Source organism: Sceloporus undulatus, chromosome 2 (assembly GCF_019175285.1).
Source record: "Sceloporus undulatus isolate JIND9_A2432 ecotype Alabama chromosome 2, SceUnd_v1.1, whole genome shotgun sequence".
Classification (NCBI taxonomy): Eukaryota; Metazoa; Chordata; class Lepidosauria; order Squamata; family Phrynosomatidae; genus Sceloporus; species Sceloporus undulatus.
This window is the reverse complement of record NC_056523.1, coordinates 226,763,214-226,776,890: the sequence shown is the minus strand read 5'-3', so window position 1 is coordinate 226,776,890 and position 13,677 is coordinate 226,763,214. Positions and strand designations below refer to the sequence as shown.

The window sequence follows — 13,677 nt, the reverse complement described above, 5'->3', positions numbered from 1 at the left end:
TTGCTGAGTAGGCATGCTGTTAATCTTAATTAATTTTTTCCTGAACTAAAAATGCCATACTCTGTGTCATTCATGCTCTTCAAATAACATTGCAATGGTATAGACAGACCCAGAAAGAAAATAGCAATTAGCAATAGGTTTTAGAGATCTGAAGATAAAAAGTCTAATACAAAGCTCAATAGAAATTATGAGGATGGATCTGAGGGACCAGATAATATCTGATGTGACGCACTAGCTGGATTTATATTTATATTTTTATACAGGCAATGTATGACAAATATCTTCCAAAGGAGAATTATACACAGTATGAAAGTAAACATCATTTATACTGAAAACAAACAAAATGGACTAGGGGGGAAAAATCCTGAACTCTTGCAAAAGACATGGCAGCTATATCTCTCCCAAATGAGATTATGTTCTGATGCCCTCCACATTTACTAAGCTTGGAATTGGTTACAGGCCCTGGTACCATACAGACATCATTCTGAAGCAAATTTGAATTAAAGAAAAGGTCTGGGCTTCTGTAAAATATAGTGCTGGCAATGAGGGAAATTGTGTTACTAGAAAATATAGGGCACTTAGTCTTACCCATGCCGTCCTTCCAAACTTAAACATTATTTCTGATGTATTTCTTGCATGATGAAATAATAATAATAATAATAATAATAATAATAATAGAGTTTATTTATATCTTCCCGCCTCTCCCAATTGGATCGAGGCGGGATCACAACAGAGTTTAAAAAATACAATTAAAACATTACATTATTATTATCACACAGGTTAAAACCACAGCTAAAAACATAAAATCAACAATCATGGGGTCAGATGCTCTCATTCCATACAGAAACAGTCTGTGATTCATAGAAGGTCAGATGGGTATGCATGTCGAAAAAGCTCTGTCTTAACTGCCTTCCTGAAAATTTCCAGGGATGTAGCAAGGCGGATCTCCTCTGGGAGTCTGTTCCATAGTGTGGGGGCAGCAATACTAAATGCTTTTTGGGAAGTAGAAACATATTTAGAGGCTGGTATCTCTAACAGTTTCTTCCCATTTGTTCTAAGAGTGATGGGTGGATTGTATAGGGAGATGCATTCCCGAAAGTAACTTGGACCCAAGCCATGTAGGGCTTTAAAGGTAATAACCAACACCTTGTATTATGCCCAGAAGCTAATTGGAAGCCAGTGTAGATCTTTCAGAATAGGTGTTATGTGGTCAAATATCGAGGATCCGGTGACCAACCTGGCTGCTGCATTTTGCAGTTATATTGAAGCTTCTGAACTTGATACAATGGAAGCCCCATGTAGAGCTCATTGCAGAAATCAAGACGAGAGATTACCAGAGCATGTACTACAGCTTCAATGTCCTTTCGGTCGATGTAGGGTCACAGTTGGCACATCAACCGAAGTTGATACCAAGTACTTCTGGCCGTCGCATCTACTTGAGATGCCAAACGTAGAGACGGATCCAGAAGTACTCCCAAACTGCGAACTTCATCCTTCAGGGGAAGTGTGACCCCGTCTAGGAGTGGTTGACAAATTTCCTTCCCCGGGCCTAAGGATCCTATGGCAAGTACCTCCGTTTTCTCTGGATTCAGCCTGAGTTTGTTTTTCCTCATCCAGCCCATTACCGACTCAAGGCAGGGATTCAGAGGGGAGATGTCATTCTTAGTCACATCGGGGACATAGAGAAACATATTTGGGTGTCATCAGCGTACTGATAACCCCGCACCCCATGTCTCCGGATGATCTCTCCCAGCGGTTTTGTGTAAATGTTAAACAGCATGGGGGACAAGATGACGCCTTGGGGGACGCCAGATGTTAGCTCTTTTCTAGAAGAGCAACTGTCCCCCAGCCTCACCATCTGGAACCTGCCTGAGAGCTAGGATCTGAGCCCCTGGAGCACAGTGCCCCCTATACCCAACTCCCTCAGGCGTTCCAGAAGGATACCATGGTTGATGGTATCGAAAGCCGCTGAGATGTCCAAGAGCACTAGCAGGGTCACACTTCCCCGTCTGTGTCCAGACAGAGATCATCGATTAAGGCGACCATGACTGTCTCCACTCCATATCCCGCCCTAAAGCCAGTTTGAAATGGGTCCAGATAATCGGTTTCATCCAAGACAGCTTGGAGTTGGAAGGCCACTGCTCTCTCGATCACCTTGCCCAAGAATGGTAATAGGGAGACCGGTCTGTAGTTATTTCTCTCCAGGGGATCTAGGGAGGTTTTTTTTAGAAGTGGCTTGACCACTGCCAACTTTAACTGAGATGGAAATTTGCCTTCCCTAAAGGATGCATTAATTATGGACTGCAATAGTGCAATCATAGCATTCCCTCCCAACCAAGATGGGCAAGGATCGGAAGTGCATATTGTCTTCCTTACACTTCCAAGGAACCTGTCCACTTCATCGGTACTTACAAACTCAAAGTGATCCAGTTTAACATGGTCCACGGAGTCTCTGGACACCTCTCTTATTGTTTCTATTATAATGCTGGCGTCGAGATCAGCCCTTATCCGAGAGATTTTGTCTGCGAAGAAGTCATTGAAAGCATCACAGCAGGCTTTTGTTGGTTGAAGTAAAGGGTTCAGGGTGGGAGGCAGTTGGGTTAGCTCTCTAACCACCCTGAACAGCTCTGCTGGACGGGACTCTGCAGATTATATGGGCTTTATTCCTAACCGACCTGGCATTACACAGGAGCAGAGAAAGGATTTGTGGTATGGTTGGGACGACCCTCGGTTCTCTTGGGTTAACAGGGTGGGAGGAAGGTGAGATAGATATTAAGCATCAATATTAAGCATCAATCTCGTCCTCCTTTATGCCTCATGCCCACCCTGTTACCGCTATATCTCCCCTTGCCCCGCACTACTGTAATAGCTGTTCCACACCCTAAATCAGTGGGTCCCAACCTTCCTAATACAGTTCCTCATGTTGTGGTGACCCAAACCCATGAAATTATTTTCGTTGGTACTTCATAACTGTAATTAAATAGGTATTTTCCAATGGTCTTCGGCGACCCCCATGAAAGGGTCATTTGACCCCCAAAGGGGTCCCGACCCACAGGTTGGGAACCACTGCCCTAAATCGACGTTATTACAATTGCAATTACAACCTTTTCCTGCCATACTAAAACAAGAGCACAAGCTAGTTGGTTTTAAAGGGAGCCGCTCTCACCTGGACCCTTCCCCTCCTCAGTCACCCCAACTGCTCTGGTGCTGGCATTGGTCTTATGGGCCAAATGGGGATGCAGCAAGCAAGCTGGATTTAAAGGAGCCGCTCTCACCTGGTCCCTCTCCCTCCTCAGTCACCTCAGCTGCTCTATCACTAAGATTGCAATCTTGTACCTACTGATGTAACATCAAGTCCTCTTGAACAATATGGAACTTATTTCCACGCATACTCAAAGGGGATACTTTTATAAGAAACAAGCACACAGGCAGACTGCTATTTTTACCTATTTCTTGCAGTCTTGAAATATGTCTTGAAAAAAGTCTTGAAATATGAATAGTGGGAAGTCATGCCAAAATTCATCAGCATTCAATTTCTTACATTAGACTAACATCAATTCTTCACTGCTTCTCCCTCTTTAAAGCCAATTTTGCATTTCTTTTCCCACTCCTTGCCTTCAGAATTGGATGCAATGATTTTTGAGGTCACTTCATTCATACAGTCACAGCAAAATCATATTTGCAGAACAACGCAATGTTGTAGCAGTAAGATTGTGAGCGTCAAAAAATAAGGACAAAGAAGTATCTTACCTTTTGTGTAATATGGTTGACCCAAAGCGAAGAGCAGTTGCTGAGGTCAGGTCCTTGGGGATCCCAGACCCCTCCGGGGGCAAGACAAATAAACGTTGAAACACCTGAAATGACAGAGAGAGCATGAAACTCAGGTAGCCCCATTGGCCTGCCCATCTCCCTACCATCCATTGCCCAGGTGCCTATCTGAGGTAGGATTCATCTGACATTCCCCAATTAAGGCTGAAATCCTGCCTTGGTAATGTCATATGTGGATAGCACAGCAAATCATGTGTTTATCACAGGTTCACAGTATAGATATCTTCACAAAAAGACATTCACTTTTTCTGAGACATTATAGGATGGTAAATCTTGCCTAGCTTGTTCCCACATGCAAAAATGAATAGTTTCAGCAACTTTTGCCCTGTTTCAATACTTGGTTGTGGCAAATTAATGTGTACAAAAATACTCATGGTTATCCTGTGCAGAAAACATATTTTTGGGTAAAGAAAATCCATATTGCACATAATAGACTGATTCTTGCACACAAATATAGATTTCTTGTCCAGAAAACACATGCAGGAAACCAATACATGGTTTTATTGCCCAAGAATTTATGCAAAACACATATGGATTTTTGCACAGAAAATTTCCCAGCTTTTCTTTCTGGCCAAAAAACATGTTTCTTGCACATAGGTTTATGAAAACCTATTTTCAAAAGGTAACCCAGTGGTTAAGACTCTGACTCTGTTGAGTGCAAGATCGGCAGGTTGGCAGTTCGAGACCTGAGTGACGCATAACAGAGTGAGCTCCCATCACTAGTCACAGGTTCTGCCAACCTAGCAGTTTAAAAGCATGTAAAATGCAAGGAGATAAATAGGTACCATTTCAGTGGGAAGGTAACAGTGTTCGGTGTAGTCATGCTGGCCACATAACCACCGGAGTCGTCTTTGGACAACGATGGCTCTTTGGCTTAGTAACAGAGATGAGCACCACCCCTACAGTCAATTACAACTAGCTATTCATGTCAAGGGACTATCTTTACCTTTTTAACCCCACCGAAGTCTTGAAATATAAAAACTCTCAGCATTGCTCTCTCTTTCCTCTATTTCCCAAGTATTGAAACACTCCTTCCCCACTAAGGATGCAAATATTAGTAAGTATCCTCCACATCCCTAAGACATCATAAGAGGCAAAAAGAAAATTAGCCCTCATTATGGTAGATGCTGAGACGGCGTTCGACAGGGTCAATTGGTCATTTCTCTTAAGGATAATCAAGAAAATGGATATGGGAGATAAATTTTTGTTCTGGATTAACTCTATATATAAAGATCAAAAAGCTCAAATAACCATAAATCAAGAAAGAACGGAATTTATCAAAATGGAAAGGGGCAACAGGCAAGGGTGCCCACTATCACCACTTTTATTTCTGTTAGTCCTCGAAGTTCTGAATAACAAAATAAGAGGCAACCTGAATTATTGTAGGAATTAAAATAAAAGGCTATCAATAGAAGTTGCAAGCCTTTGCAGATGACTTAATCTGTTTTTTGGAAGAACCACAAAAAAAGCATTGGACATTTAATTTTGGAATTTATGGAATTTGGCAAATTCTCAGGTTTTAAAATAAATCAAGAAAAAACAAATATTTGCAAAAATATGGATTTAGCGGAAGAAAAGGAAATACAACAGAAATCAAAATTTTAACTAGAGAACAAAGTGAAATATTCAGGCGTGATGATAATTAAAATAAATATTGATTTATTTTCAAATAATTACGAAAAGATGTGGAAAGATATTAAAAGTGATCTTGAAAGATGGTCCAGATTTAGGCTCGCTATAATGGGATGGGCGTCAATTATTGAAATGAATATCTTACCAAGGTTACTATTTTTGTTCCAAAATTTACCTATAATTTCTAAGGATAGCTACTTTGATCACTGGCAAAAGGAACTTTCAAGCTTTCTTTGGCAAGGGAAATGGGCCAGAGTTAAGTGGAAATTACTGACAGACGACAAGAATAAGGGAGGATGGTCACTTCCATATCTTAGATTATATTATCAAGCTTGGTGCCTAAAATGTTTGGAGAACTGGATAAAACTAGAAGATGATCACTTACTCTGTCGTGAAGGAAACAACATGCATTTTGGGTTTCACGGATATACGTGGTACAAGAAATCTAAAGCGGATAGAAATTTTGAACATCATTCCGTACGACGCTCTTTGTACAGAGTATGGACTAAGATTAGAAAACAGTTTTACAGAACATTTCCACTATGGGTATCTGCCCAAGAAGCCTTTTTGTATAGGACCAGAAATAGTAAAGAACCATGGCTGAAATATAAAGACATTTTATCTTTTGAAAATACCAAAGAAGACAGTATGAAAAGTTTAAGTCAACTGCAAAAAGAAAAATTCAATATAAATTGGTTTCTTTATAACCAACTGCAAAGTCGATATAGACAAGACAAAAAAGAACAAGGAATAACGAAGCAAGAGAATGAGCTGGATGAAATATTTTTGAATAATAAAGAGATTGTACGAATAAGCAAAATTTATAAAATACTAAAAAGACTTGATTTGGAAACAGAAGTAGTGAAACATACAATGATACGGTGGGCCCAGGACCTAGGGGAAATAATAAAACTCGAGACTTGGGGAAAATCATGGTCGATTACAAATAAATCTACTCTGTGCCAAAGCTTAAAGGAAAATTACTTTAAGATGATGTACCAATGGTACATGACGCCTACGAAAATATCAAAAATCTACAAAACAGGTTCCAAAAAATGTTGGAAGTGTAATATACAAGAGGTAAACTTCCTCCATTGTTGGTGGAAATGTGAGAAAGCTAAAACATATTGGAAAATGATTCATGAAATGATATGTAATATCTGAATCATCATTCAGATGATGTAATATTACCCTACCTCTAGACCCTGATCTTCTTCTACTCAATATGAGAGACAAGAAGATTCTTACAAATAATAGAAGATTAGCTAAGTTTATAATTTATATGGTCACATCAGCGAGAATCTTGTATGCCAAATATTGGAAAAACTCCAAAAGACCTACCAAAGAAGAATGAATATTGAAGATTAGGGAAAATATGGATATGGACTTACTCACAAGCCTATTGAAAAATGAGCCAACAAAACAGATCATAAAAGATTGGGATTGTGTTAAAGAATATGGGAAAAAACAAGATTGGGATTTAGTGATTGGTAAAAGGAAACTTGTAAATCGAATTATAATACGGTTGTAAGAAATATAAAGTAGCTCTTTCTTTGTTAGACTAGTTCTGGGAAACTCGTTATCTATTATTTATCAGTTAAATTTCAAATAATGAAAATATTACACTTATATTTAAGTCTATTTTACAATTATAGGACAATGAAGTTAGATACTAAGCCTTGTGGATAAGGATGATGCTATGAAGATAAGGAAGTGTCTTAATAGGAAAACTTATGATAATTTGAAAACTAAGCTCCTCTATGTTGTAGTTATGTTAGTAATGTATTTTTTCTTTTCTTATATGTTTTTGCTGTTATTTATTTTTGTGTTATTTGTATTCATGTATGTTGTTTAATAAAAAATAACATAAAAAATAAAATTCTCTTTTTCCTCTCAATAAATTACATGAGAAAAACCCTTGATACATTCTTGCAAGAACTCCAAGTAAGAGTCAACATCTATGCTAAAAGCCTTTCTCACTGATTTTTAAAATAATGACTACATAAATAATAACGATTAGGACAAAATATATAAAATATGATAATTATGTAATGACTATATAATTAATAGAACAAAATCATTTTTCCTTTCTCTTTTGTTAAAAATAATTATGCAGCCACCTTGAGTCCCTGTACCAGGAGGAAGGTGGGATATAAATAAATAAAATAATATTAATAATAAAATATTATAATTTTTATAATCATCACCAAACCAAGTAAAACAAAGCACATAGTCTTAAGTATTTATAAAACATATAATTTATTTAATTTATTTTATTTATATACTGCTATTCCAAAGATCATAGCGGTGAACATCAAGTAAACTAATTAGCAAGTAAGCTAATTTGCCCCCAACAGTCTGGGTACTCATTTTAGCTCCCTCCTCGGAAGGATGCAAGCCTGAGTCGAGCTTGCATCAGTCTGATTCAGGTGTACATTACAAGTGCGCACGGGGAAGAAGCATCAAACCAGCTTGCTTTATTTTTCCTTCTTTTCCTCTCATGACAGTCTTAATTAATTCAAAGCACCATTCACTACTATTTCTGAAATGGGGAATTGTACTTTAATGTCACTTTATTAACCAAGATTGTAAAACCATGTAGAAGTCATTGTGTAAGTTGCCAGCTAATAAAGTGATATTAAATTAAAACTACTCATTTTAAACATAAGGATAAACGGTCGGCCTAGTTCCTCAGGCTTGAGATGCTGAATTATGCATGTGAAGGAAGGCCAGAAAAAAAAAAAAAAGGGGGGGGGGACCCATAAATATACATCCAAACTGGGCAATATTGCAATACATAAGGAATTGTTTCCAGTCACATGATCCTCCTGAACCTGACCGAAACAACTGAATGAAGTAATTGCTGGCATGTCTCAAATCCTACAACACTCAGCCAGTTGAGCATGGCAGATTTCTCTTCTAGTAGTATGTTAAAGTTATTCATTTTTAAATTGTCTTTCATCCTAGGATATAAGAACAGTACAAAATATGCTGCAATACATGTCACCATACAATGCAATAACTATTTTAAAATTACCAATAAAGGCAGCAGGGCATATTAAGCATAAACTATCATGACACTTTAAAATGGCTGTGCAAAAAGAGAAGTGTTAATCTGGCACCTAAATGATAACAAGGTCATAACCAATAATCAAATATCTATAGTTAATGTCCAAAGGAGACATCTTTCTTGTTCTTACAGAGCAAAAGGAGCCTGGAGACAAGTTTCCTTTGAAGGCCAGAGAGAATGGTAGGCCGGTTGCAGAGAGAGGCTTCAGTATTTATATTCAAAGGGCTCTCAGCATAAAGCACCAGTGGTGAACATCTGAATCATCTTCAAGAGAAGCCCCATATGTATCACATTATAGTACCCCAGTTTAGAGGTCACCATCTCACCATAGCCAGGACACACCTTCCCAGGAATATTTGTTGCTGGTGGACCATCCAAACCTGGTAAAAGGCAGTGCCTCCACTGACAATGCTGTATGTACGAGAGTGTAGGTACTAACTACATGCCTGCTCTTTCATCAGGAGCACCGGCCTAGTTAGTTCAGTTTGCACACCTAATACCTGGACATAATCACCTGTTGCCCAGCATGCCTTCATCTTGGTAGGATTCTATTACCAACCCCAAGTATTTGTCCAACCACTCAATAGTCTCATCTGCCTCATATAACATAGAAGGCTGAGTGCCATCAGTATATTGATAACCCCTCACTTTAAAATCCTTGATGATCTTCCCCAACAAGCAAGACCACTGGGGATAAGATGGATCTTCTCAAGACACCATAAATACCATGGAGAAACAGAAACCTTCACATACTAGTGAGCAAAGTCACTTTTAGAGGCTGACTCCTATCCTACAAAGCTATGCTAGCAAAATGCAATGTATTATCAAAAACTGCTCCTGAAGGATCAAGAAGAATTAGCATTTCCCCATCCTTCTCTACAAAGAGATCAACATCAGGATCACCAAGACCTTGCCAATGCCAGATATGATCTGGAACCTGGATTGGAAACAGCCCAAGTAATCTGCTTCACTCACAAGAACCTCAGGTCACAAGTAACCTTGCACAAACATTTCTCCAAAGGCAGATATTGAGCTAAGAACATAACCCCCAGAATCCAAACAGAATTTTGGATGAATGAGTCACCACACACCACTGCTTCCTCCTAAGTGCCGGGCATCCCCTCTTTTTGCAAAGAAGCATCAATCATAGCTTAGATCCACCCAGTCAGTCCCCAATAGCTTATTACTAACAATGAAAATGGGTAAGGAGGGCCTGGGCATTTGGCAAAACCTCTCCAACTTGAAGTGTGCATGTCATTTCCCCAAACATGGTCTACCACAGAAACTATACTAATGCCACATTCAGTGTGAATACGAACAGTTTTAATCTCAAAGTGTTTTGCATTAATTGTCTCAGCAGGTTTTTGAGGGTTCGCTCAAAATCACCACTATAGTCTGGTTGTAATAACACATTCATGGCCCCAAAATCTTCATTGAACATCTACTTACTGACAAAATGTTGGTGATGAAACAAGACTGCTTCAGCATCAGCACTGAGTGACAGTAGTCATAGCTTCTATGAGATTTGCACCCTGTGTCCCAGCAACTGCCTTAGCCTTGGGGCTTCCTGGGGTGCTGTTAAGGTCTGATTTGTAGGAGAGGGCAAGTGGAAGTGATCCGGTCAACAGCCCTCTCCACCTCAGTGCTTCCTAAAGAGACTAGAGCTTCTTCAGAAGCACCAAAAGCTTTCAGAAATCCTTCAGAACCCATTCTCCTACATGGGTCCATCACCTCTGTGAAGTGGATTAGCCACTAGCAATAAATATAATAATTTTCTTTAGAAATTGCAGCTGTCAGTGTGTTTGCTAGCATCACTAACTCCATCTTCTCAATCACATTTTGCAAAAAGGCCAGAATTCATGCAGATAATCTATAGGAATTAGGTGACCCGTTTTCTGTCCAGTATGAAACAAATACAGAAGTCTGAAGGACTTCAACAGAGCAGGCCAGTAGCACTGTCCCACTGGGCTCACCTACAGTGCCCCTTGGGCAGGGCTGCTTGGCCACCTGTCCTTGTCGGGTTTTGAACCACAGAATCTCTCGGGCTTCCACCGTCTCACAGCTCTCTGCTCCTATTGCTGGCAGCTGGGAGGGTGCAGGCGGCAGGTGAGTGACCAGGTCATTGGGGATGTCTGGGGCCAGAGAAGGCGTGATTGTGCTCCTGTTCCTTCTGCCCAGAGGCGGCATGGTGGTCATGCGTGCAGTACTACTGGTAGTAACACGTGTGGTGGTGCTCGTAGACGTCCCACCCAGGCCCATGGCTCCAGATGTTGATCCTAGCAAAACAAAAACCAAAGTTAGAAAAATGATAGCTGCCTGGATTCTAACTCTCTATTATCTAAGTTATTTATTGGAATAGGGTGCTCTAGTTTTTAGCAGGGGTGTGTTCTTCCCACCTTTTTCTCCCAGCTGTTGTCAGTATATATATGTTTTTAATAGTGAACGCTGCACAATATGGGCTAAATGGCAAACAGAAAGCAATGAAGGTAATCTACTTTGAGCTTCTCAAATATGCTGGGCTGTATTCAATAACAGAAGCCAATGTGGTTGTAGTGGTTTGAGCGTAGGACTAGGACACTGGAAATCAAAATTCAAACCCCACTTCCATTCAGCCATGGAAACCTTGGCCAAGTCATACTCTTTTTGCCTGAGAGAAAGGCAAGGGCTTCTCTGAACAAAGCCTGCCAGGAAAACCCTCAAAGTCTCTGTAAATTGGAAGTGACTTGAAGGCACACTAAAACAAGAACATGCTCACCAAAACACAAACCCACCATTGTAGAATATGATTACATTTCAAATGTAACTTGCCTTACTCCGAGTCACACCCATTTGTTCATCTAGATCAGTATTGTAATGGATGGGTGGCAGAATTGAGTGGTTTCAGGAAAGATCCTTTCCAAGAACTGATTAGAGATACCTATATGCCTGTGGGATTTATGTATCACATCTCAGGTCTCCAGGGCCTCCAGGGTAAGACATGGCAGATAAAGTACTTTAAAATCAAAATGTGTGTACAGTGCACCCGTGTCATACACAGGTACGCTATATGAGGATTTGAGCATGCGCTCAAACCCACGTAGAGCTGCGTGGGAGCACATGGGGCTGCACGTCCCATTTAAATGAGTCTCATTCAAGTGAATTGGGCTCGAGCATACATGTTTTTTGGCTTACGCCGGGGTGTGTGTGTCCAGAACGGATCTCCTGCGTAAGCCAAGGGCGCACTGTATATGTTTTTTGTCTCCTGGAGACCCCAGGAATTCCATAAATTTTTCTTAGGCAAGAAATCTTCAGAGGTGGTTTTCCCAACTCCTTCCTCTGAAATAGAGCCCACAGCACCCGGTTTTAAATTTAGATTGAGCAAGTCATGCTCTCTCAGCTTCAGAAGAAGGCAAAGGCAAAACCTGCCAAGAGAACTCTTAGGGTCACAGAAGCAACTTGAATGCAAATCCAGGGTATAACAATTTCTGAAATTGGGATTAATATGTGGTACTATTTTATCATGCTTAGGAGTTTATCACATGGGGGAAAATCAGGGGTTTAAACTGTCATTATCTCGAGAAAGCTGCACAATTGTGCTGAAGATTTTCTCACCCATCACAATTAAAGAGGATTTATTCCAGCAATAATCAGGTAATAACCAGCAACAGGCTGTGGGATCTATTTCAGAGGAAGGAGTTGGGAAAACCACCTCTGAAGATTTCTTTCCAAAGAGCAAGCTGCTAATGTGGTGGAAAAAAGGAACTGAGAAAGAGTGGGAACACTAGGGGCTTTATCTAGGATGGGTGGAGTTACTGCCAAAAAGTTACAAAAAGTTGCAAAACAAAGTTTGCCTAGTGATTCCAGAAGTTTCCAAGCATTACTGCGCAGGTGCATAAGAACCCATTTGTATGGTTCTCAGAGACCATGAAGAAGAAATGGATCCTAGAAAAGTAAGAGCTGTTTTGATTTAGGAGCCTCCAAGAATGCAAAGGCAATTGCAGAATTCTTTAGAGTTTGCCAACTTTTATAGACAGTTTATTCACTCAAGTGGCCTTGTCACCAACCAATTTGCTGAAGATAAAAAAGGAAGACAAAAGATGTCAGAAACCAAGTCAAGCGCTAAAGTGAAGTGGGGTGACAAGTGTCAGAAAGCTTTGGAGGAGCTAAAGCAACAAGCATCCATTGTTTAGTTCTAAAACAAGGGGAAAGGTTTGAGAAAAGGAAGCTACAGCCATTGAGCAGACTCTAGAAGTGTGGTGGCATTTATTAGAGGGATCTACTTGTCCTTTTTGGTGTGAACTGACCATTGAAACTTGGAGGCATTGCAAACAAGGTTGAATCCAAAACAGATTTGGTGGGCAATGTTCTTTTATAAGTTCAAATTTCAGTTAAAGTATTTGCCTGGGAGAATTTTTTTTCCTGGGGGATACATTGTCATGATTACCCCAGCATAAAAGTCAATGGGAGGATGTACTGGACACACTATTCTCTCCTAAGCAGCTTGGGTTGGCTGTAATGATGCACAGCCAGACCAAACAGAACAGACAACAACTAAGGTGGAGGAATCCTTTCAGCAAAGTTTAAAAGAATCTCTGTGGGAGATTGAATGGATGAAAAATACCATCTAGCTATGTCATTTTTGATATTTTACCAGACATTTTCATAATTATTTTTTATAAAGATCCACATTTTGTGTGGTCAACCAGATTCCCAAATACCTTCTTTTGGTCTTTATTTTGGTCTATCTTATTTAAATTCATCACCAGCATTGACGTTTTTTACTTATTAACCAATAGACCGGAAACGTTCCCGAACTGGTCTAAAATTTTGTTCACATTCGTTATCTGATCAATTGGATTTGACAGGACCAGGATTAAGTCGTCTGCGTAAGCATTTAGTTTAGCTTCTTTACCTTTGATTTTGATTCCTTCTATATTTCCATCATCCCTAATAGAGTTGGTGAGTACTTCCAAAACCAATATAAATAAAAGGGGGGGGGGACAGGGGGCAACCCTGCCTTGTGCCTTGTGCCTTTGAATTTTTATTTTTCTCCATTAATTATCAAACTCGTTTGCTGTTTTTTATAAATTTGTTCAACCCAACCATAAATGTTTTGACTTATTATTATTATTATTATTATTATTATTATTATTATTATTATTATTATT

At 39.7% G+C, this 13,677-nt stretch overlaps 1 protein-coding gene across 32 annotated transcripts in view; it reads right to left on the bottom strand.

Annotated features, from left to right (window-relative positions):
- Positions 1-13,677, bottom strand: part of ADGRL3 (adhesion G protein-coupled receptor L3) — a 459,475-nt gene that overhangs the window by 205,791 nt on the left and 240,007 nt on the right. For all 32 annotated transcript variants that reach the window (XM_042454258.1, XM_042454256.1, XM_042454257.1 and 29 more), the window contains 2 exons: positions 10,504-10,806; positions 3,751-3,854 (listed from right to left, as the gene is read on the bottom strand). In XM_042454258.1, the coding sequence (XP_042310192.1) occupies positions 3,751-3,854; positions 10,504-10,806 (407 nt within the window). The remainder of the gene's footprint in view (positions 1-3,750; positions 3,855-10,503; positions 10,807-13,677) is intronic.